The 24,358-nt window shown below is 65.0% G+C and overlaps 1 protein-coding gene across 2 annotated transcripts; it reads left to right on the forward strand.

Annotated features, from left to right (window-relative positions):
• The first annotated feature begins 1,461 nt into the window (after nt 1-1,461).
• Nucleotides 1,462-24,338, forward strand: PEA15 (proliferation and apoptosis adaptor protein 15). 2 transcript variants are annotated; one of them, XM_090056447.1, is made up of 5 exons: nt 1,462-1,600; nt 16,101-16,246; nt 18,111-18,284; nt 19,999-20,154; nt 21,143-24,338. In XM_090056447.1, the coding sequence occupies exons 3-5, from the start codon at nt 18,113-18,115 to the stop codon at nt 21,205-21,207; spliced, it is 393 nt and encodes a 130-aa protein (XP_089912573.1). In that variant the 5' UTR covers nt 1,462-1,600; nt 16,101-16,246; nt 18,111-18,112; the 3' UTR covers nt 21,208-24,338. The 2 variants fall into 2 exon arrangements, with proteins under 2 accessions (XP_089912573.1, XP_089912571.1); XM_090056445.1 differs by lacking the exon at nt 16,101-16,246 and having other exon boundaries at nt 1,504-1,600.
• Nucleotides 24,339-24,358: the final 20 nt, after the last annotated feature.

The following is a 24,358-nucleotide window of genomic DNA, read 5'->3' on the forward strand; positions in this document are numbered from 1 at the left end:
GGAGGCAGGAGCCCGGTGCTCTGGTCTTGCCCAATCCTGGGTAGTTTCTTTCCGCTACAGTAAAATCCCCCAGAGGTTTCAGCTGGCAATGAGATTCTCTTTTCACTTCCTGCCCAAGAGAAACAGAAAGAGACCTCAGTGCCCCGATCACCCACTGGTGTAAGGGGGAGCTAGCAGGCCAGCCTGCTCCCTCCTTGCCCTGGATGGAGCATCTGGGAGCCCCCCCAGTACCCCTACCCCACTGCCACCTCGGGGGGGGAGGCTGGGGCCGTGTATCACAAGCGGCTGGAGCTGCCAGCCCCGAGCAAAGCGGTGGTGGCGGCCATCCAAACAGCTGCAGCTCTGGGTTCGCATCGGCCAGCTGCAGCCGCACGCATGGGAATGGATCTGGCCTCCCCGGGGCAGTGGCCGGCAGGCCTGGGTGCTCCCCCCTCCACGTGAGGCCCAGCACCCTGCCCAACGTGGACCTGGCTGCCAGGCTGAGGGCACCTGCCAGCCCGGATCTCTGGCCCCGGGGAAGTGAAAGCCCCGTCCTCGCCTGCTTCCCCCTTTCAGTCTCGCTTTTGCGTGGCACAAAGGACGAGGGAGCTGTGGGGGGTGGGAGTGCGGCAGCAGTGGGGGGCTCGGGGGAAAGGCCGCTGGGTCCAGGCCCCGCTCTTCAAGGCTGCTTATGCACCGCAGCTGCCAGCCTCCCTGGAGCTGACTCTGCAATACTGGGTGGCGGGCACGTGCCAGCCTGCAAAGCACGCAGTCCTGCCACCCATTGCTGCCGGGCGGCGAGGACAATGTGGGGGGCTACACTAGTGCAGCAGTGAAGCTGAAGCGGACGGCGTGGCTTGGAGCAGCCCCTCTGGGACCCGGGCGGGTGTGGGGGGCCCTGCTGCACGTGTCCTGCGGGGCAGGTGGCTCTGGCCTGCTCAGCACGGGGGCCGGCGAGACCGAGGCAGACGCCTTGGCCTGGTTTGGTCTGGAGCAGAGGAGCAGGGCCCGAGCCTGACCCCTGGCCCCCTTTGCCTGGGCACCGGCTGGCTGTTCAGGCCCCACCCAGCAGGGACGGAGATGCCAGGGGCAGGGGCAGCGCCCCGCCTCCACCCAGCCAGGAAACGCGCACATGCACACACACACGCATTCCCATGCACACACGCACATCTGCCCATGCACACACGTGTGCACATGCATACACGCAAGCACACCCTAATGGCCACACATGCACATGCACATGTACGCCCACACATCTATGTACATCCACGCAGGCACAAAAGCACACACGTGCACACCCACACCCGCACGCACACGCGCACACATACATGAACATCCACGCAGGCACAAATGCACACACGCACGCCCACACAGGTGCACTCACGTAGGCCCACGCGCACACACTTGCACGCGCCCACGAATGCCCACACGCGCTCGCACTCCGCACAAGCACCCGGCGGCAGGCACGCACCCCGACACGCGCACACGCGCGCGCGCACACCCGGGCGGCCCCGCGCGGCCGGAGCACAAAGGCGCCCGGTGACGTCAGCGCCCCGCCCGCCCCGCGCAGGAGCAGCCGCCGCCCCGCGCAGACCGCGAGCCGCGCCGCAGCCGCCGGGCGGTGAGTGCCGGGCCGGGCCGGGCCGGGGCCGGGGCCGGGGCCGGGGTCGGGGTCGCGGTCGCGGTCGCGGGCGGGAGCAGCCGGGCGCGGGGCGGCTCAGGGCAGCTCCCGCCCGCGCCCGCCCGGGGGTGCGGGATGCACCGGGCACGGGCAGGCCCGCAGCCGCTGCCCCCGGCGCCGGCAGCGGACGGGCCCGGGTCCGCCCTGCCCCGCGGCGCTGGCAGCCGGGCGTGGCCGGCGGGGCTGCCCGGGCAGGGGTGCGGGGCGGCGGCGAGCGCTCCCCGCACCCTGCTTTGCGTGCCCGGGTCCCGCTCTCCCGCGCCCAGGCGGGGGGCACCGGGCTGGCGCCCGCGGGGCGGCTCCGTGCGGGGCGCTGGCGCCTCGAGGCGGCCGGGGCCGGGGACCGGCTGGCTGGAGGCTGCGGGGCCGGCCCGGTGGAGCTGCTCCGGACTTGATGCGTGTCCTGGGAGCTGTCCCGCCCCGCGGGGCCGTGCTGGAGGGCGTCCTTCAGCTCGGCCCCAGCCCTTGCCCCCGCGCCGGGGTGTCCGGGGCAGCTCCCCTGGGCCTTGGGGGTCTCCCGATGGGGTCCCCGGCTGGGCCCCTGGCCGTGGGCTGGGCCTGCCCTCCGTCCCCTGCTGTGAGGAGGTCCCCGTTTGCCCTCCGTGCACCCCGCTCGTGTCACGGGTCGGGGTCGGGGCTGGGGCTGCTCCTCCCTTTGTTTCGGGACCGGCCTCTTGAAGGCTTCGTGGCCTGGGCCCCTTCCGCGTGGCCCCGTGCCCCGGCGATGCCAGGGCTGGACGTGCGGCTGGCAGGGCTGGCTTCCCCGCCCCGAGGTCTAGCTCCAGCGCCAGCCCTGGAGCCTGCTCCATCCGCGCCGGGAGCAGCAGGCTGACTTGGGCGGCGGGGCTGGGGCGTCTGGCGGGGGCTGGGGGCTCAGGGCAAGGCCTCGTGATGCCGGCGGCTGGCGGGGCAGAGGGGGGCTGGGAGCGGAGCTGCCCGTCCTGTAATCTGCGCGCGGCTAGACAATCACGGTTAAACAATCACGGCGGAAATTGCCAGCTGTGCTCGTCGCCGCTCCTTCGCACGCCGCCGTGGCGCTGGTCCCCTCCTCCCACGGGGCCGCCTTGTCTGCCCCCCTTGCCAGCCTCCCCAGCTGGCACAGGGTCTGCAATCAGGCACACGCGTGTGCCCAAGCAGCCGCCCCTCCCGACCCATTGCCCCGCTAGGCCAGCTCTGTGCTGTGGCAGCTTGTGGCCCCTGGATGGCAACGCTTGGGGCACTCGTGCCAGGCGCTGCATGGAGAAAGCAGAGACCGTCAGGGCCAGCCAGATGAGGCAGGCAGAGGCTGGGAGGGGGAAACTGAGGCATGGGGTGGCCGCGTCCCCCCGCAGGCCAGGGGCAGAGCCAGGGGGCGCAGGCAGGCAGGGGCCCATTCTGGTGCCGGTGAGGCTGCAGTGGGGGGGATTTGGGGGCCCTGCCAGGCTCCCTGCCCCCTCAGCTGTATTTGCATACATGGGAACTTAACCCTTTCCCATCCTAAACAGAGCCTGCCCACAGGGCTGGATCCCCGGAGCCCGTCATGTTCCCAGCCCGCACACTCACGCGCTCGCAGTCATTTTGCAGCCGCCCCTTGTGTGACACTGGGTGCACACTTCCCCCCAGGCTCAACATGGCTCTCAATTGTGATGCACACCCCAGCATCCTGCCACACAGGGCACGCTCCGTGTGTGCATGCAGTGTGCACTCACCGTCCGCGTGGATGCACGTGCAGGCTCAACGCGCACTTTCACATGTGTGCGCCCACGCTCAAATGAACATGCATGGATGTTCCCATGTGAACACACATAGTCCCCCTACCACAGGTGCCTGGCAGCGATGCTCCCTGGAAGGGTTGAGGGCCCCACAGTAGACGCCCCATGGTACCCGTCTTACCTCTACCCAGCCGGAGGGGCATCGCTGCCAGGCAGCTGAGGCAGGGGGGCTATGCATGTTCACGTGGGAATGCACATGAAAGTTATCCCCCCGCTTCCCCAGGGAGATGAGGCCTCCCCTGTGCCCAGCGTTGCTGCCCCTAGGCTGGGCCATACCTGCCCTGCGAGGAGCTTCCCAGCACTGGAGGAGGCAGCTGCTGTCTCTGCCTTTTCCCTGCAGTCCTTCATCCAGCCAATCCTTGCTGCAGCCCCGGAGCCGCGGCTTGGTACCGCGTCACCCCCGCAGAGACGGCGCGCTGTGATCCTGCCACCCCCAGTCTCTAATTATCTCTCCCAGACGCAGTGCCCAGGTGCCCACACCAGCCACATCCAGGCCCGGTGAGGCCTCTAATTACAGCCATATTCGCCCCAGCCCCAGGCAGGGCAGGGAGTGGCATTGAAACTGCTGCGAGTGGCGTTGGGTCACAGGAGGGAAACTAAGGCACGGGGAGAAAGTGATTGTGCAAGTGAGCTGGGAACAGAGCCCAGGAGTCCTGCCTGGCTCCCCACTTCCAGAGCTGGCAGTAGGGACCCCGGCAGTCCTGGCTCCTGGTCCCTCTTGCCCTAAAACAGTGTCCTCTTGTTCCGGAGTTGGGAAGAGAACCCAAGGGTCCTTGCCGTCCCCGCCAGCCCTTCTCCTCTAACCGCTAGGCCTCCCTCCTCTCTGTGCTGGGAATTGAACCTAGAAGTCCTGAGTCCCCACCCTTTCTGCTCCAGCCATTACTCTGCTCCCTCCCCCTCCATGCACAGACCGGGCTGGGACACAGGTGGCCCCCGGGTGGTGGTGGTGGGGGGGCATATCTCTGCCAGGGATGATGTGAACCCTTCCCCCCCTTATGTCCCAGCCTTGTCCCTGAGCTGTGGGGGGTCCCCAGGGCCTTTGCCTGGGACCCCCCAGCTCAAGTAGGGTGGGGTGTGGACACGCTTCAGTCTCAGTGAGGGAAGTAGGCGTGAGTGGTTAGAGCCGGTGGGATGGGAGGCACGTCATGTCTGGTGGCCTGAGCAGGCAGCCTGGGGGCGAGCTGCACCATGACTCAGTTTCCCCGCCTGTCCCACGTGGGTAACGATGCCCCCAGACTTGGGGCTGGGTCAGGCTGACTGTGGGGGTGGCAGGGAAAATGTCTGATGGACGCAACCGGTGGGCAGCTGCACCCCGCTGCCTTCTCCTGCAGGGACTCAGAGCCGCTCCTCTGTGTGTCGTAGGCCCTGTTGTGCCAAAAGCCGATAGTGATTCCCTGTCATGGGGGCAAGGGGGGTGCTTGCGCCGTGTCCCTCTCCCCCAGCACCGCGTGGGCGCCATCGTCCTCCCGAGACACAGGGGCCGACCTGGGAGCCCCCCGGTCCCCGGCACCAGTTGCAGCTCCGGGCCAGGGCTACATGCCCCCCTTCCCCCAGCCTGTGCCCAGGTGTTGGTGCTGTGGCCGCCGGCCGCTGCGCATTGTCCCAGGCTGCGGGTGCGAGGGGGAGGCACAAAAGGCCCATTGTCCGGGCCTGCCCAGTGCCCCCCTCCGCTCTCGCCTTTTGTTTGTGTCCCTGAGCCGGGCAGTGGCGCGGCCGGACGTTCCAGTCCGTTCCCGGGGGTGGGCGGGGGGGCCAGGCCCCAGGACCCACGAGTCGGATCACGCGTGGTGCGTGTGCCGGGCAGCCGCGGGGGGCCTGGGGCTGAGAAGGGGGCGCTGAGGCCGGGAGTGAAGGAGGCAGAGCGGGAAGTGGGGAGGGAGCCGGCCCCTCGGCCATGTCTGCCTCGATATTGTTTCCATCTGTCTGGAGGAAATCTGAACCTGCCAAGCGGCTCCAGCAGACCTGCCAGGCCCCCCCACCCCGCGGCCAGAAGGGGCCAGGCCCCACCAACGCTCCCAGCACCAGCATCGCCCAGCAAGGGAGATACAGGGGCCCAAATTCCTGGCTTCGCCGTGGGTGTGGAGCATCTCCCCAGGATAGAGCTGCCTATGGGGCAGAGGGGAAGGGAATGGGACTGGGGGCAGTGAGAGTGCCTGGGACAGCATCAGGGGTCTCCTGGCCTCGGGACAGCTGCAGCCCAGCTCTGAACCCTGGGTCTGGGGCACCAATGGGGACCACGGCCTCTGGAGACCCCAGTGCGACTCGGAGGGCAGCTGTGAGGCTCGGGCGCTGGGTGCTGCGCAGACCTGCCAGGCCAGCCACAGCCCCGCCAGCCCTGTGACGCCAGGGGAGCAGGCGTCAGCCCCCCGCGCGGGTGGGGATGGGACGTTGCAGAACAGACACCGCGGCTGCAGCCTGGGGTATTGCCACGCTCCACAGAGCATCCTCCCCGTGGGGCCGCGTGGGCCGTGGTGTGGTGCTCCCGGCACGGGGCTGGCACCTGGGACCTGGCTGGCCTGTCCTGAGCTCCGGTGGCTCTCTGCTTTCTGGAGCCATCCAAGAGGATAGCGCGTGGGTGGAGCAGCCCCAAGGCTGCTGTGGCTGGTCCTTGGGCAGGGCAGGCCTTTGTGCTCCTGCAGCCAGGGACTGTGGGGCTGTTTGGTGGCAGGGTCGGGAGGAGGGGTGGACGGGAATTGGCCCATGCTTGTGGGGGAAGCAAGGGCCCAGAGAGGCGACGGGACTTTCCTGAGGCTACATCAGACTCAGCTGTGCGCTCTGCTTGGGCCAAGCCGTGGCCCCACTTCCCCTCCACCTCCGATGCGCTGAACTCCGGGCTTTCACTTCCCTCTCGTCCCCCCCATGCCCAGCACTTCCCCCTCGCCCCCTCCCTGCCCAGGCTGGCGTTTCCCGCAAGCCTTCGCCAGCATGAAGCAGGCCGTGCAGAGCAGTGGTTCGTGGGCTCCTGGGTTCTGCTGCCAGCTCTGCCCCGTCTGCCTATGTGACCTTGGCGGAGGTGCTGCCCCACCTAATTTATTGCAGAAAATGGGGTGGAAAATGGTGTGTGGCAGTGCTGAGCTGCACCTGGCGCTCACAGGGGGTCAGGGCTGGGTTAGGGGGCTGCAAGCTGGCATGGAGCCTGGGGGCGGGGGATGCTCTGTGCCAGGCTGCGAGGAAACCCCTGTGGGGGCATTCCCAGTTCCCCCATCTCCTTCCCAGTGTGCACAGCGCCGCTGGCACCTGCCACACCACTGTCAGTGCTGGGATGTGGGGATAGGAAGGCCCCGTTTCTGTGCCTGCGTGGGACCTGGGCCTGCCCAGTCTGGTGCCCCTGGGGTGGCACAGACAGGCCTGACACAGTGTCTGACCATGGGACTCGGCGCCGAGCCCGGCTGTCACGGGAATGGGCGAGGCAATGACGTCTGCGCCCCGGAGGCTCATGAAGGCCCCCGTGCTGACAGGCGTGAACGGAGCCATCCCTGGGGCCGGCTTCTGCCCCGGCCCCTGTGGCGCACTCAGCATGGGACCAGTTGAGTGCCCGGCTCCGAGATGGCCCCCAAAGCGGCATGGGGGCAGCTGGGCTCCGACCCCAGTGGCCCTGGCTGCATGGATGGCCCCGCGCCCCTCGCACACCTGCGGCCGGCAGGGGAGCGGACAAAGCCCGGAAGGCGCGTGGGGGGCAGGAAGGAAAGGAGCGAGCGGCGGGCGCTGCCCGTGACTCTTCCTCTGCCCGGCTGTGCTTCCTGCATCCCGGTTCACATCTCTTTTCCCCCCCGCCTCTGGGTCTCACCCCTCCCCTCCTTTGCCTGCTGCTGGATTTAGGGCAGTGCCTCGGTGGGAGACCCAAGAGCCAGGGGATTAGTGCAGCTGCTGCCCGCTAAGCCGATTGGTATTGGGGCTGGGGGGGCGAGATCCACCGGCCCCAGAGGTGGCTCCATCTGGCCTGGGCAGGGCTGAGCCTGAAGCGTCGTGGCCCCGTGTCTCGGTGGGCAGCTCGGGGGCCCGGCTGAGGGCTCTGCCCCCCTCCCCTCCAGCGGTGCCAGGTTGGTCCCGGGAAGGTTCACGTAGTTTCAGACCCGCCTTGGCTGCAGCCTCCCCCCAGTGTCCAGGCCCAGTCGCACTGACTGGCCCGCTCCACCCCACCCAGCACAGAGGCCTTTGCTGTGAGCAGGGGTGCGGGCAGAGCCGGGCGTGCGGGCACCTGTGCCTTAGCACGCTCCCGCTGTGAAGGGCACCCTGGCTGAGCCATAGCCAGCCTGCCTCGCACGCTCGGTCGTCTTCCACTGCAGCCCTCCGGGGGTTAAACGCCTTCCCACCCAGGCTGCTGGATGGAAGTGGAGGTCACAAGTCAAAGGTCGCTTGTCTGCCAACACCAGGTCACTCATTAATGTGCTGACAGGTCATTAACCCTGGACTCCCAGGTCCCTTCCCCGGGCCAGGCTGGTGCAAAGCAGAGGATGAGGGCTAGGGTGATGGCATTGCTTTGAGGCTCTGCCTGGCCCTTGGTGCTTGGTGCTGCACATGCCCTTGCACCAGGGGCTCACGGCTGCCCCTGGCAATGATCCGGGTCCCCAGACTGCACTGTTTGCAAGCACGGGCTGGGTGGGCACTTGGGGCCCTGTGGTCTCATGGTGCCCCTGAGTTGTGCAGGGATGCGTCTGTGCCAGGAGACAACCCTGGGCAGAATAGACCTGACAGGTGCTGGATCTGGCCCCTGTGCCCTATAGAGGGGTCCAGGCAGGGACGTCTTGCAACCAGAGTTCAGGAAGCTACAGAGGAACACGGCAGGCTTCGGAGAGGGGGGCAGTCAGGTAGCACCACTGCATGGGAGAGTAGGATTACGTACCCCCACCCCATTGCTGCCTCCTGTGGGAGCACTGGGACTCCCCCTCCTCTCCCAGCTCCCCCACACCGCATGCATGAGGGCGGGGAGCCTACCCCAGGCATTTCCAGCATGGCCAAGCCATGGCCAGGGCAGGGGCTCTGGCAGGCAGCCCCCCAGCTCTGCTTCTATTCAGGAGCCAGCGCGCTCGTGCATCCCAGTGCCTCGGGAGGGTTCGGGGGCTGCCGTGTCTACCTGCTCTGGCCATGCCTGGCACAGGCCCCGTGACCCGCATTAGGGAAGCACCAGGTGCTTCCTGCAACCTCAGCTGTGCGAGTTTGTGCCCCTCTGGTGTGGCATGCACGGGCACGTGTGCTTGTGTGTGTGCACGCGTGCTCTACCGGGGGTATATCCCAGGCTTCTGGGCTTTGCTGGTTGCCGCATGGGGCTGGGAAATTTTTTTTTTCCTTTCCTGTTGCTACCTGTGTCGAGGTTTGTTTTTTTTACACCTCCCTCCTTGGATGCTGGCTGCAGCCCAGCTGGGGATGGGGACCGGGCTGTGCCAATGCGCCTGCTGGGATTTAAAGGCAAAGGGTCCTGGCCCGAGGGTCTTGCCGGACGCTGCATTGGGGTCAGGGAAGAATTTCCCCAGAAATTCATATTAGGGTCAGATTGGTACGGACTGAGGGTGGCGGGGGGGGGTCTCCCTCTGTAGTGGGGCACAGGCTCAGCTTGGGATCTCTGGAGAGTATTTTAATACCCAGGATGTTGGCCGTGGCCCCCTGCTTTCCCTACGGCAGGTCCAGGTGTGATGTCAGAGGCTTTGCTAAGAGGTTGGGCAATGGATGCCAGGGGTTGGACTAGACAGGACCTCCAGAGCTCCCTCCCAGCCCCGCTCTTCTGCGTGTGCACGTGTGTCTGTGCATGTGGACACGCACACAGGCCCGTGCTCTCTGCGGCCCCCTCCCCCTCGTCCCTCCCGGCGACAGGAGAAGGCGTGGATCCGAGCTCTTCCACGAGATGGGGCAGCGAGGGTTAAGGACTGCGCGCTCAGCTGTTGCCATGGTGATTTCTTTGCGCCTAGAAACCCAAGCACTGATGCCTCCGTCCCCTCGGGCCCCCCAGTCCCGGGCTCAGCCCCTTTCACGTTGCATCTGGGGCAGGAACGCTGATGCGCTCTGTCACTGCCGCCGAGTGCCCAGGGCTCTGTGGGGCAGGGGCAGGCTGGTTCCCGCCACCCCGTGTGGCTCCGGGGCCATCCCGCCACCCCCCCCAAGGCTGCCTCTGGGCCTTGCTGCTTTACGGGGTCCCTGGGCCAGCTGCGTCCCAGGATCCCACCGCTCTTCCCGGCTGAGAGCAGGAAACTGAGTCACCAGGGGGAAAGTGACTGGCCTGAGATCACACCCCGGCAGCCGTGGGCTGGGAACCCAGGCATCCAGGCTGCCCCGACATCTAGCACCAGCACCGTGCTCCTCCAGCCAGAGACGGGGGTCCCAGCTCCACACAGGCCCAGTTATGGCCACGAGCCAGGGCAGGGCCTGAATGGGGAGTGTCTGTCTGTCCTTCTCATCAGCCCGGCCTTCGCCTGCCGGGTGCTGGGAAAGTGCTGGTGGCTGGAGGAGGACAATGGGCATCTCCAGGCAGCCCCCAGCTGGAGCCGGAGCTGTCACTTTGTGAATGGGGCTCCTGATCACACCCCTTCATGCATATTCACGAGGCGCTTTGCATGCAGAGCATGAATGGAGGCGACAGGGGAGTTGTTCTCATCCCACCAGGGTCCCTCCTTGGGGCCAGACGGGGCTGCCCTGGCCCTTGGCTGAGCCTCTGCCCCCAGCTTGGGTTCTGTCCTCCACCGCCTTCCCTGTACTCAGCATGGAGGGCACCTCCCTGCGGTGCAAGTTGCAACCCCAGGTCCATCTGTGCCCAGGTCTGTCTGTGCCCAGCAGCCTGGGTGACGCTCTCCCTGGATGCTGCAGCTCCCCACTGGGCCCCCCCGTACCTCTGGAGCCCTGTTCCTCAGCAGTCAGGAGCAGGTGCCATGCAGGTATCCTAGCGGGGCGTGGAAAGCAGCCCCCTGCCCCCGGGGAGACAGAGCGGGGACAATACTCTGCTTCTCTAAACTCCTAGCAGGAAGCCAAACAGCAGCGGGGCGGAGAAGCTGAGAGGCAGCAGGAAGCCAATTGCTTCGTTCTAAGAGAGCTCCTTGTTCAGGGTTGGAAGAAAGCTGCTCCGTCCTGTCGGCCCCTGGCACCGGCACCTCCTTGCATTTTCTGGCCCCAAAGCAATTCTGACTTAGCTGCTTGGGGCAGCAGCGGTGTCTTATGTCTGCACACCCATGCACGGAGCTGAGCACAGCTGTGCACGCCCGTGCACGGAGCCGACTGAGGGGCCCGGTCCTCACCAAGGTGCTTCTGGGATGCAGGGAGTGCACGGAGAGATCAGTGCTCGATCGGGCTGTGGCCCATGCCGCATATCCGGCAACGCCTCCCCGCACGCGCACACTCCAGCCTGCTGCAGGTGTTGGAGAGGGGAACTGTTGTTTGCCAAATTTTTCCACCTTTTTTTCTTTTTCCCTGGTGGGGTTTCGAAAGCATAACGATGCATCGGGCTGGGAGTTTATCCCGGGACGGTCTGAGCCATGATTCTGTATTGCACACATCCCCTCACTCTGAATGAATAGACCCACTCCGCTGCGTTAGTCACCAGCCTGATGAGTAGCTGTGAGAGAACGTGGCCCTCCAGCCAGGGGAGGGAGCGCCTGGTAGCAATTAGCTCTCCGCGGGTTCGTTGTTGTATATCCAGGCTGTTTATCGCCAGCCTTGCTGACCCGTCTTCCCTGGGGGAACAGGAGTCTTAATTCGCTAATGTGTCTTCAGAGCTTTGGGGCTCTTCAAGGGAGCCAGGGACTCATAGAGCATTAATTGTTAACCCACAGACGATGGATAGAGATGGATGGGAGCTCCCAGTCCCGTGGGGCAGAGCAGGGGTGCAGCCTTGGCAGATGAGGAGACTGAGTCATGGGGCAGGGATGTGGGCGTGTGAGCCAGGCGGGCACAGGGTTTCTGGTTCTAGCCCTGCAGAACCAGGCAGAGTTGCTCGGGTTCAGCCGCAATGCATCGTTGGACCCAGATGGAGAGATCTGGTTCATGACCCGCGGATGTTAAGTTGGGTTCTCATTGGCTGGAATCGGCTGGTGTCTTTTAGATGACATCACAACAGCTCATGCTGGCTTTTCCCAGAGGTTTCTCCCCCTCCCTCCCCCCTTTTCCTTTCCCCTCTCCCGCTTTTTCCAGCCACAGCTGCTCCTCCAGCTCCACCCAGATCCATTGATCGCCTCCAGCAGCTGGATGATGTGTTTGCCATAAAGCTTTGACCCAGCAGAAGACCGGGGTCCCAGTTGCCCCTGCCCCCCCCCCTCCCCTCGAGTGCTTAGGGCACAGCTCTGCTTTGGAGCTGGCAGGAGAACCCAGGTGTCCTGACCCTGGCCTGGGGCTTTATAAGCTAAGGCTGGAGGAGCTTCTCAGCAAGGGCAGGGAGACAACAGTCTGCAACTGGCTCATCCTGGTTCTGGGTTTCTCCTGCCCACCCCAAAGTGGGTGGGGGAGGGGACAAGAAGCAGGGACCCTCATATTTTGGTGTGACCGCCCATGCTGTGGTTCACCAGGGCAGAATGGCTTCATAGAGGAATTATAGGTAATGTGTGATAATGTGGCTGGGCTGGCTAACGCGGGTTCTAGAGCGCTGCGGTGATGCGGCCGGGCTGAGGCGGGTTCTAGAGCACTGCGGTGATGCGGCCGGGCTAAAGGGATCTAGAGCGCTGCAGCGACTGGCTGGCGTGGGTGCTAGATCTGCGTTGTGATGAGGCGGGGGCAGGTCTAGTGCAGCGTGTTCATGTGGCCGGGTGGCGAACGCGGGTTCTAGAGTAGCCTGTGGGCTCAGTCCAGCTGGCAGCGCGGTCACCAGGGCTCAGCCCGAGCCTGGGCTGGTGTGTGGCCTGCACTGTGGCCTCACTCTGCTCTATCAGCTCAGCCCTGGGGGATCCTGGGATGCCCAGGGCACCTCTGGGCAGCGCCAGATGCTTTCCCCATTGCATGCTCAGGACCTCAGAGCCCCATCCCCCATCCCCACCTTAGGCCCAGGCCCCATAGGTTTGATCCCTGCATGATTGTCTGGACCTCGGCAGTCACCCCAGGTCTCCTGGCCTTGCCCTTGGGCCGTGTCCTTCACTGAGCTCCTGCAGCCTCTTCCTCCTACCCGCAGCCAGCTCTTTCCCCAGCCCTGAAATGCAGCCACCTCTGGGGTGGAAAGGGGCAGCCGGCTGACATCTAGCTCGGGGGCTGCCCGGAAGCAACCAATCCCACAGGGCTGTGGAGACTAGACCCCAGGTGTCCTGACACCCAGGCCCTTTTGCTCCAGCTACTAGACCCCACTTCCCTCCCTCCCCCCCGTGCGAGGAACAGAGTCCAAGAGTCCGGGCGCCCTGCCCCCTCCTGCTCTCACCTGCTCGATTGCACCTGCCGATGCGGGACCCTGGCATGCCCACGGTATCATCCACATCCAGGGCCCGCCTGGCAGCTGGGTTCATTGCCTCATGCCACCCAGCGCGCCTGGGAAACGGGCAGGGGGCCAGACTGGGCCGTTTGCTGTCCCCAAGGGGGACAAAAGGGAGAGAAAGGGGGAAAGCGGAGAGGGACAGAGAAGAAAAGCGGACGGGAGAGCGTGGGGGAGGGGGGGTGCGAAGTGAAAGGGGCGGATGGTGGGGGGGGGTGCCCTGCAAGGGGGAGAGTGAGAAAGCTGGGCAGAGAAAGGAGCAGACGCCCCCCCAAACACAGGCGCTCGAGGCGCGGACGCTGCCCGGCATACTGAGTGCGCGGACCCGCCTGCAACAGCAGTGGGGAAAGGAGCCCGGGCGACCGGGCCGGGAGCCCAGCCACTGACTCATTGTTTCAGGAAGACGGGCCAGCTGGGAAACCTCTCCCCTCCAGGCCGCGCCGCGGGCGCTTCCGCCGCGCGGGGAATCACAAGCAGGCCTGGGAAAGAGGGCAGCCGGCGCCGGGGGGCGGCGCAGCGAGGCCGGGGCCAGGACCGCACGTGCGCGCACATGTGCCCGCGCCCCACCCCGATGCCGCTGGGGCAGGGAGACCCTGGGCTGGACCAGCAGCGGGCGGGTGCAGGGGTCCCAGCCCCGCGTCCTGCCTCCCAGCTGGGACTTTCCCAGCCTGGCTCCGGCTCTCCCACGCACGAGGCAGCCGGGCAGGGCGATGGCACGTCCCCGGGGGCAGGCGAGGGGCTGGCGGGACGTCGGGAGCCCCACATGGCTGGGGTGGGGTGGGGTGACAGACGGACACGTGCTGGGTGCGGACAGATGGAGGGGCTGCTCCCCGCAAATGCGCACCTGCCAGGCCGCGATGAAGCCGTGCCCGGCTGGCGCTGCCAGGGCCCGTGTACGGGGATGTGGAGGGGGGAGCTCCCCTGCCGCAGGGAAAAGGATGAAGAAAACAAGAAATGAAGGAAATAGTGGTTGCCACGGCGACCGCCTTTGCCGTCATGGTGGAGGGCAGTGGTTTCCAAGGCAACCAAGAGGAAGCAAGAGATGGCTGAGGGAAAGGGAGTTTGGGCTGGCGCAGGGGCGGGTGTGGGGACAAGCATGACCCTGGCCCTGACCCCGCACGGCCAGCCCCGGCCTCAGCCCGGGGGGTCCCAATGGCCCCTCGGGCGGCGCACGGCTCTGTACACGTGTGTGCACTGGGGGCAGGACGTGGGGCACTGAGGTGTGCCGTGCCACCTGTGCCCTGAGCCTCGGGGCGGGGGTTCACCTGTCCTGGCCCAGTGCTATTCAGTAACGATCTGGATGCTGGCGCAGGCAGCACGAAACGGGGCAGGGCCGCAAACATGTCAGAAGGATTCAACAGATGAGACGGCTGGGCTGGAGCTAACGGGGGAAGTTCAGTGCTGATAAATGCAAGGGGCTGCACTTGGGGAAGGGGGAAAACCCCACATCCCAGCTGGGGGACCCTTGGCTGGGCAGCAGCTGTATGGAGAAGGGCCCAGGAGTCTCGGTAGATCGCGGACCGTGCGAGTCCGCGGTGCCGTGCAGCCGCGCGGAAGGCAGGTGCGGTTTTGGGGTGCATCATAAGTGCAAGACGCGGGCGGTGATCTTGCCTCTGCTCAGCATCTGGATACTGCGTGCGGCTCTGGGCTCTGCATTTTGCAACGGACGTGGAGAAGTCAGAGACGGGCAAGAGTGATGAACAAGGGCTTGGAAAGCAAGTCCTAGGAAGAGGGGCTGAAGGAGCTGGGCACGTTACACAGGGGGTCGCAAAGAGGATGGAGCTGGGCTGGTCTCAGTGGTGGCAGATGACAGGCAAGGAGCAATGGGGTCCAGTTGCAGCAAGGGAAGTTGAGGTTGGATATTAGGAAAAACTTCCTCACGAGGAGGGTAGTAAACCACTGGAGCAGGTTACCCAGAGACGTCGTGGGGGCTCCATCACCTCCTTGGAGGTATTTAAGAACCAGGCAGACAAAAGCCTTGGCGGGTTGATGTAGTTGGGGCTGGTCCTGCTGTGATCAGGGGGTTGGACTAGATGTGACCTCCTGAGATCCCTTCCAGGCCTCTTTTTCTTGGATTTCTGTGATTCTGTATTCAGCCTGTGGGAAAGGGACTTAAGAGAGGACATGACAACAGCGTTCAAATAAAATACCCGAAGGGCTGCCATTACAGGAGAGAAAAAGCACCTGTTTGTCTCTTCCTGGAGAGAGGAGGAGGTGGACCAGTGGCCTGAAGTTGCAGCAGAGTAGGTTTAAATGAAATCAGGAAAATCTCTTCCCTCTTAGAACAGGAGGCAGTGGACTAGGCTCCAGGGAAGGGGTGGACTCTTCATTGCTGGAGGTGTTCGCTGCTGCTGTGCATGTCAGGGCTTTTTTCCACCTCCCTCAGGGGCACGGGGTGTTGGCTCCAGCCCACGCTGGGATTGGGACTGGGGTTTTGCTCTTGCTGGGACTTAAAACCAGGGGTCCTGGCTGGAGGGTCTTGCCTCTCTGCTCAGGGTCAGACCAACACCAGATTTGGGGTCAGGAAGGGATTTAGAGGGGGGTGTGACCTCTGCTTGGGGTCTCTCCAGCACATTATAAAGCTGTTACAGCAGCAGGACAAGTCAGATGAGCACTTGTCTGGGCTGGTTTGGACGGGGACCATCCTGCCTCAAGCAGGGCTGGACTAGACGGGACCTCCGGACTAGACAGGACCTTCTACACAGGCCATCCCCCCTCTTCTCCTGCCAGCCCCGTGGCTGCAGGGTGCTTCCCAACGGCCGTGCTTCAGGAGCCGAGGGGGTCAGCCCATGGTGCGAGAGGCTGGACAGAGCCCATCCAGCATGCTCCTCCCTGCACGTGTGTGCATGCGGGTACGTCTGTGAGCACAAGTGTGCACTGGAGCGTGGCCTGATTGCACAGGCTTTGGACTTCAGCGCTCTGCTCCCTGCGTCTCCTGCCTCTGTCAGAGCGGATGAGTGTCACATACATCACAGTGCAGCATCCAGGCAGCCCCAGCCTGCTCCTTCCCCAGCCCCACAGCTTGTGTGTGTGTGCGTGTGCATCTGCGTGTGTTTGAATTGTGGAGTGGTGCAAGTGTGACCGAGTTTATCGCATGCATCACCGGGGGTGCTGGGGAGCGGCTGTGTGCAGCGGGGGTGCCTGGTTGCGGAGAGGAGTGGGCTTGAGTCTGGCCATGTTGGATGGAGGGTGTGCATCCCGCGTGGCGCTGTGCGCCCGGGCAGGGGGAGTGGGGTTGGGATCTGCGTGCCAGGGTGGCATGGAGGCTGTGTTGCCTGTGGGCCCTTGAGTGCAGCCCCCCGTTTCTCCCCGCTCGCAGGGGACGTGTCAGCAAGCGGTTTGTCTGTTGGAGGACGGGGGCGGCACCATCACATTCAGGTCAGCGCCGTGGGAGCGCACCCTCATCTGCCGAGCGTCGTCTGGGAAGCCCATCGCCTCCCCGGTCCCTGGATAATTCACCGCCGGGTACGAGCAGAATTAACGGGGTTGGCGGCTCTGCGCGAGAGGGGGAAGGGGGCAGGGGGAGTCTCCCTCCACCACTTTGTTCTCTTGGAAAATTAAGGCCCCCGGTTGCCGGCTTGTGTGCACAGCTCGTTTGGGCCCCTGGCCCCGCTCCCTCCCCACCACCCTGCCCAGGCCTCTGGGCTTTGCCCTTGGCTCCAGGACAGTGGAGCTGCTGTCCCCCCGCTGGGGTATGATCCCCTGCGGGGTCTGCGCAGGCTGCGCCAGGAATTCGGAGACAATGGCGGGGTCTTGGGTGAGTCCAGTGGGAGCAGAAGTGAGGACGTGGGTTTGGGGAGGTGGAAACTGGCAGCCTTGGGAGATCCAGCAGCTGCAGAACTTGCCGCTTTGGGACACAGTCCACTTCCCGGCTTGGGCAGGGGCAACCGACTGCAGCAAGCTGATCTCCTACTGCCCCGTGGATTGCACACTCTCACCGCCACCTCTCTGACAAGCCCCAGCCTCAGCCGCACAGACAAGCATGAGCCAGCGGCATCCTTGCATCGCACACCCCCGTGCAAGCCCCTGCCCTGAGCCTGCAGCTCACGCGCCTGCGCCCTGTGATGCTGTTCCCTGGGGCCTGCTGCGTGGGGCAGGTCACAGCCCCGGGGTCTGCGGGCATGCGCCCAGCGGGGCACGGCCTGCGCTGAGTTAACCACAGCACTCCTCCCTCTCCCCCACCATGTACCCCGAGGCCAGAGCTTTCAGTCAGGCCCTTGAACCTCGTGGAGCAGCTGAGCAGAGCTGGCAGGGCTGCCAGGCTGCAGCCATCGGCTTGGAGATCTCCGGGGCCCGGGGGGGCCTGCTGCCCAAAGGAGGGGGTTGCCCCCCAAGGGCTCTTGTGCCCCTAGAGCCTGGCTGTCAGCCAGGCACAGATGCTGTGCTTCAGTGAGGGCTCCCCTGGCTGGTGTCCTCACGTGCTGCACCCTCCACAGTCGCACGGGGAACCGCATGGCGCCCAGAGCCACCTCGGCTACTGGTCCCGAGCTCTGGGAGTCCTGGCGCTGGGCACTGCCTGGACAGCACCTGCGTGCCTATCTGCCCTGTAAGCAGAGCCATGCAGCACATGGGCCACAGATGCCAGTTCCCAGCTCTGCCACTGGTTTGCTAGGTAGCCTTGGGCGACTGCCTTTCCCTGCCATGTGGCTTAGTTTCCCCGTGGGCACAGTGGTGCCGACGCAGTGTGCGCCCAGATCTCGGTGGCAAACAGCCAGGTCAGAGGCAGGGCTGGGCAGGGAACTCGGGCATCCTGGCCTTGTTTGGGGCCTGAGCCACAAACCTACACTAATGCACTCTGCCCTGGGAGGTCCACCTGGCCTCGGGCACGTATCTGTGCCGCCTTGAGCCCAGCCTGGGACGGCTGCATGCTTGGTATCATCCTTGGTGCCAGCTCACTGCATGACCAAGAGCTTGAGACCCAGCAGCCTGATGCGACCATCTGCGTTCAGTGAATGAGGCAGGCCTGGGCTCCAGGACACCTGGGTTTCGTGTCCAGCCTTGTCCTGGCCTGGGGCCTGCTGGGGGCAGGCAGGACGGGGCCCCAGCCATCTGGGCTCTGCGCCTGGCTGTGCGCCCTTGGGCCAGGCAGCTCCCTGCCCACCTGTGTCTGCCTCTGCTGTTCACTGTGTTCAGGGCAAGGCCTGTCTCTCCCAAGGTGTCTGTGCAGCACCTGGCATGCGGCGACTCTGCTGACAGGTCTCAGTGCGCTGTTGCAGAGCCCTGGGAGCAAGGCTGAGGCCCCGCAGACTCATTGCACCATGGGGGCCAGTGGAGGGGGTGGGGGCACGGGACCCGTGAGTGACCCGCCCGGTGCCATGTGCCCCCGCAGAGATGGCCGAGTACTGCAGTCTGCTGGAGGAGCTGGCGGAGAACATCACACGCGAGGACCTGGACCAGCTGAAGTCGGCCTGCAAGGAGGACATCCCCAGTGAGAAGAGCGAGGAGATCGCCACCAGCAAGGACTGGTTCAGTTTCCTGGAGAAGCACAACAAGCTGGACAAGGGTGAGCACGTGGGACGTGGCCCTGCCCCCCGCCCCTGTCCCTTCAACCGGGCACCAAGGACTGCCCCTGCAGCTGCTGCATGAAGATCTGGGTCTGCGGGTGGGATCCACCCTCCACACCAGCAGCTGGCGAGGCCTCTGGGGTTCCCTCCTTGCCAGCTTGTTGTGGTACTTGGCAGGCAGCCCCTACAAACCAATGTATGCTGCCCGTGGCTGTGACCAGGGTGCTGAGAGCAGGGGGCCAGGCAGAGACCTGGGATGGTCCATGTGCCCGGCCCTTGCAAAGCCACATGGTGCATGTGCATGCACACATACATATATCCACATGCACACATGCACATGCACACACACTCTCCCATAAAACCCAGTAAGCAAGAGATATCCACCATGTGCAAATGAGATGCCCTCCCTTTGTCCAATGAGAGCACAAGGGGGGTACAGCCTTGGCGTGAGCACACACACATCCCACTGTGCCTGAGAAGGACACAACAGGTCACAGACCTGGGGAACACACTCATTCCTGCACGCAGCCTGCCACAGACACAGGCCGGGGGGAGGTGGGCACACAGTGGTCTGCCTGAGCAGCACCCAGGGGCCTGGAAACCTGGTGGGCCCCACAACAGTGCTCTGGTAGATGGGGCCCTGCTGGGTCAGGCCCCTGGTGGGGAGGGGGTGTGTGGGGAGCACCCCCTAAGACTGCTGAGCAGATGCATGGCCCCCCCAGTCCAGTGGAGCCTGGTGCATGTTGGGACAGTGGCATGGGGCAGCACTGACATGTAGAGGGATTTGCCCCCTCCCTGTAGGCTCTGCTAAGCAGGGCTGCCCTGGGGCTGTAGTGCTGGGGACTCTCCACGGCCTCCCCCTCCCCAGAGCAAAGCCACCGGGGCCTCGGGGTAGCAGCTGTGCAGTCAGTGCTGCCTCCCTGTGGGGGAGAAAGGCAACTGCCCCTCTTGCGTCCACACTTTCCCCAGCACCCACACCCCCCAGACAGCACCTAGGTTTAGGTTGGATATTAGGAAGAACTACTTCACGGTAAGAGTGGCCAGAGCCTGGAATAGGCTTCTCAGAGAGGGGGTGCTCTCACCTTCCCTGGACATCTTCAAGAGGAGACTGGACAGGCACCTGGCTGTGGTTTTATGACCCCTCCACCCCCAGTGCTCCTTCCTGCCCATGGCAGGGGGTCGGACTCGATGAGCTGTCTAGGTCCCTCCCAACTCATTGATTCTGTGATTCACCTACCCACCAGGTATGACACCCAGACAGCACCCACAACCCCCTGTCAGTACCTACACTCCCCAGCTGGCACCCCCACCCAGCCGGCACCTACATCCAGCTGGCACTTGCATCCAGACAGCACCCACACCCAGATGGCACCTACTTCCTCCAGCTGGCACCCACTCCCAGACAGCACCCACACCCAGATGGCACCTACACCCCCAAGCTGGCACCCATATCCCCAGTTGGCACCCACACCCAGCTGGCACCCGCATCAGCCTGCGCCATGGTGCCTGCTACCAGCACATGCACATGCAGCAGTGCATCTCCCTTCCCCGTGCACTCGCACACTCTTACCCACCCCATCCTAGCGCTGTCCCCTCCTCTCCTCCCTACCCACCCTGAACTCTGTTTTTCACACACCTACATGCTCCCACGCAGGGCCTCATGCCCAGCACACCCGAGGGCCTTCCCCAACTCATGCCCGCTGTTTCCCTCAGACAACCTGTCGTACATCGAGCACATCTTTGAGATCTCCCGGCGCCCAGACCTGCTCACCATGGTGGTGGAGTACCGCACCCAGGTGCTGAAGATCTCCGAGGAGGACGAGGTGGACACTAAGCTGACCCGCATCCCCAGCGCCAAGAAGTACAAAGGTCTGGCTGGGGCTTACCACCCCTCTGGGCTATGCATGCCAGGGTGACCTGTGCCCAGGGGATATTCCCTGCTGTGGGGGTGGGAAGGCCCAGAGGCCAGGGGGATGGGCACTTCCCAACAGTCACGTGTGGGGGTGGCAGGGTGCCTTGGATGCACGAAGAAGCATGTTGGCAGGAGGAGAGAGGTTTCAGGGGCATGTGTGCATGGGGCCACGTGGAAGGGATGTCTGCAAGAGGCCTGGTTGTGTGTCAGACCCATGTGCTGATGGTGGCAGGGGTGTCAGCGTGGGCACGTGTGTACAGGAGAGAAGTACACGCAGGGCATATGGATGACTGTGCAAGGAGGGGAGGGTGCAGACGTGAAGGGGAGGTAGGGGGAGGCGTGTACCTGTGTGTGAAGAGCTGGTGTAGGAGGAGGCTGGCATAGCTGGTGTGTGTGTGTGAGGGGCAGGGGTGGCTGGGAGGTGTCTGCAGGGGTGGGGGGGAGCAGTGTGCGATCAAGGTGTGTGAGCCAAGCTAAGTGGGTGTGACCAGTGTGTGTGTGTCAGGGGAGGTGGCATGGGAGGTCTGAGGGAGGGAGGGAACCAGCGTGTGTGCATGCACATGTGAGGGGGAGGCAGTGAGGGGTCCTGCGGCGGGTGGGTTTGCAGCATCTCTAGCCCCCTGTCCTCTGGGGCTGACCCCGTCTTGGAGCTGCTGCTCAGGCTGGCACGGGGCCCTGGGACCGGCCTGGCGAGGGGCTCTGCCGGCACCCAGCACGAGAGCCGCTCCTGGTGCCCTGCGGCCCCAGGCCGGGCACGGCCCCCTGACACCCCTACCCACTGCAGGCGCTGGGCCCCGGGGTGGGCAGCACTGAGGCCCAGAGGCTCCTCCTGCCTTTGCCCTCTGCAGGGGCCTCGGCAGCCCCCACCTGTCACCCAGGGCTGGGGGGGTTGGGGTAGAAGTGGGCCCTGTCCTGGTCCTGCTCACCACTCCCCTCTCTCCACAGACATCATCCGGCAGCCCTCGGAAGAGGAGATCATCAAATTGGCCCCCCCGCCCAAGAAAGCCTGAGAGGGGAGGTGGAAGGGGCAGGGGGGAGTCCAGGTCACGTTGCCACCCCCAGCCCCCTCTGCCACCATCACCCCCCCAGCGGCCCTGCCCCTGCCACCCTGCCCCCCTGCCGCATGGCCGGATGGGACGGGGTGCAGGGGGGCCCACCTTGGTCACTAACACCGTCTTAACACCCAACACCTGGCCCAGGGGGAGCAGGGGGGGTCTGGGTCCGCTCTGGGGCTGGCTCTGGGGAGGGGGGGTCCCTACCTCTTTCAGCAGAAGTCTGCGCCTGCCCCTGCCCCTGCACCCCACGGGGCGGGACCCGAAGCGAATGTCCCCGAGACAAGAGCCCAGTGGGCAAGAGAGAGGGACAGGGCACGTCGGGAGGGAGAGAGGAGGATGGGGGAGCGTGGCTGGGGGAGGGGGGGATGAGGCTAAAGAGTGGGGGGGCTGCTCCCTACCCAGGCCAGCACCCCTAGCCGGCACGCTGCCCCTGGGCACACGAGGGCTTGCACCATCCCACTTGCACACCCCTCCCGTACCCGTGAACACATGTGTTCATGCCCTGGCACATGTGAGTGGATTTGCACAAGGCGGGACGCCGCCGCGCACCCCCCCACACTGCACAGTGGCGCATGCACCCCCAGGAGCACTTGCACTCGCACAGCCAGGCCCTTGCACGCAGGCACGAGCAGCCCCCGTGGGTCAGGAGGGGCTGGGAGGCAGGGGCTGGGTGGGGGAAGGGGCTGGAGCACCCTCTGCTGGCTCCCTGCATGGCACCAGAGCTGGTCTGGGTGCTGGGCACAGCCCGGCGGGGGGCTGTGGAGGGTGTGGGGCAGAGGCTCAGGCACCGGGCGAGCCGCACAGGGCGGCAGGGTGGAGCGGAGGGAGCAGGAGCTAAGGCAGCGCGTGGGCTCTTGGCAGTGGGTGTTCGGTTCGGGTCCCCGTGTCCCCTCCCCGGCTGTGCCTGGATCCCCTCCCGTCACTGGCCAGGAGGAGCCTGGGCACAGCTCTTGGTGTTATGGCGGGGACCCCTCCAGGCCAGTGCCTCCAGCCCAGCTCTCACAGGCCCTGGGCTGTGTGCACTCGGTCCGGGAGGGAGGCTGGCGGCACCAGGGCAAAGGCACTGGATCTTTCATCGGCCCCACCTGAATCCCACCGCTGCCCCCCAGTCTGCTCTGCCTGGCTCTCAGCTGCAGCCAGCGGGCACTGGGCTGCTGGCCTTGATCAGGAAGGTTGCTGGGCTGGGGGCTGTGGCAGCCTGCGCCACATGCCCTTGTTGCCATCAAGGCCTGGCTGTGGCAGGGCAGGTCCTGGTGGCCTGAGCCCCCCAGGCCATCCCCTGCCTGCAGGGTTGGGCAGGAGAACCGGGCCTCTGCAGCAGCATTGGAGGAGGCTGGGGCGCGTGCTCACACCTGGTTGGCACACTGCCAGTCGTGGGGGCAGCCAGGCAGGAGGTGGAGGGACCTGGGGCACTGCCCGGGCAGCGGGGGCGGCTCATGGGGCTGTGGCAGGGGCTGGAGTTGGGGGCATCTCTACCCTCTGGTTTCATGGCCAGGTTTGGATGGGGTCCACTGGACCTGTGGGGCAGTAGGAGCTTGCACTCAACCCCTGCCCACGTCTTGGTGACCCCAGCCTGGCCCCAGGGGCTTGGCCCAGGTCATCGAGCCTTTGCTGTAAAGCACAAACCGGATCCACAAGGCTTGAGCTGGGGCTGCCCCATGGCTGGGCAAGTGCCAGGACCCATGGGGGAGCCTGCGTCCCTTGGACCCGTGCACAGCTTAAGTATAAGGGGCCCATTGCCCCGCTGGGCACCCCCAGGCTGGCATCTTGGCCAGGGGAACCCAGTGCCTGGCCACTGATGTGCCCCGGGGCAGACACTGGAACAGCCCTGCTCCCGGTCTGCCCAGGCTGGAGGGAGGGCTCGGCTCTACCCCCTCCGCACAGCAAGGCCAAGCCGTGCTCTGGGCCCTGGGTCTCAGCACAGCGTAGGATTGGCCCCGAGGTCCTAGAGGGGCGTGTGTTGGGGGTAGTTGGGGTGACAGGCCAGGAACAGGCGTGGTTCTTGGTAACAGCTTCACTAACACGGGGATGGGGGGTGGGGGGTAGGGCTAGCGAGGGCATTCCCAGCCTCCGACTGAAGAGATTGATGTTAATATATTTTATTTAATAAAAGCTCAGATTGCAGCGTGCATCGTGTCTGTAGCCAGCGCTCGTGTCCCCGGTGCCCCCGTCCTGCCCCTCGGCGGGGCGCCACCTCCTTGGCCTGTGGCCCTGCTCCGGTCCCAGCGTCCAGCCCGGTGGCTGCAGGGCCGAGTTGCCCCTGTCCCCGGCGTGCGCTGGCCAGGCCAGGCCAGGCGGGGACATGGGGCACCTTCTGCTTTGCGTGACCTCTTGTTTCCGACCTCTCTCCGTGTGAAACGACTGTTCAGAAACTCCTTCCCTGCTCCGGCGGGGGAGACCCCAGCCCACGGGGCGGGGCAGGGGGAGAGCACTGGCAGAAAGCAGCTGGTCTGGAGGTGGGGAGCCCCCTGCCCCTCCCATGGGCACAGACTGGGCGCTAAGAAGCAGCAGGTTTGAATCCCACCGCTGCCACCAAGCTCCAGCCACGTCCGCTCTGTGCTCATTGCAGGGTCACAGAGAAGGGGTGAGTCTAGACGTGCAGCCTGGACCCTCTGGCCTGCTGGAGGTTGCGGGGGGTTCACTGCCCAGTGGACACTGCCAGTACCGACCCCAAAATGAGTGGCAGCAGAGCTGGGCAGTGGCTGTCCCTGCCCCAACCCCAGAACATCCAGCTGTGCCCAGAGTCCGGTGCTGCCCTACCCAGCTGTGACTGTTGCTCCCCTGGGTGCGGGTCTGGGTACTCCCAGTGGTCAGAGCTGGACTGTATCTGGCCTGCCAAACAGACCGGCCCTGATGCTCTCAGTGGCACCAGCCTGGGACGACCCTTGGGGGATCTCAGCTCATGTCCCCACCCTGCAGATCAGGTTGGATGTGGGGACAGGAGGCCTGGAGAATCAGGGTGGGATATGCCCGACTGCCTTGCTTTCTGCCAGCTCCCCCTTCCCCGCTCCCCTTCCACCCCCTAACGCTCAGACCGCGCTAACTGTGTGTACATATATATTATAAATATATGTATATTAAATATACTCCGAGTGAGTGGTTCCTT

This window comes from Crocodylus siamensis, chromosome 6, assembly GCF_052110815.1.
Source record: "Crocodylus siamensis isolate JL-2025a chromosome 6, ASM5211081v1, whole genome shotgun sequence".
Classification (NCBI taxonomy): domain Eukaryota; kingdom Metazoa; phylum Chordata; order Crocodylia; family Crocodylidae; genus Crocodylus; species Crocodylus siamensis.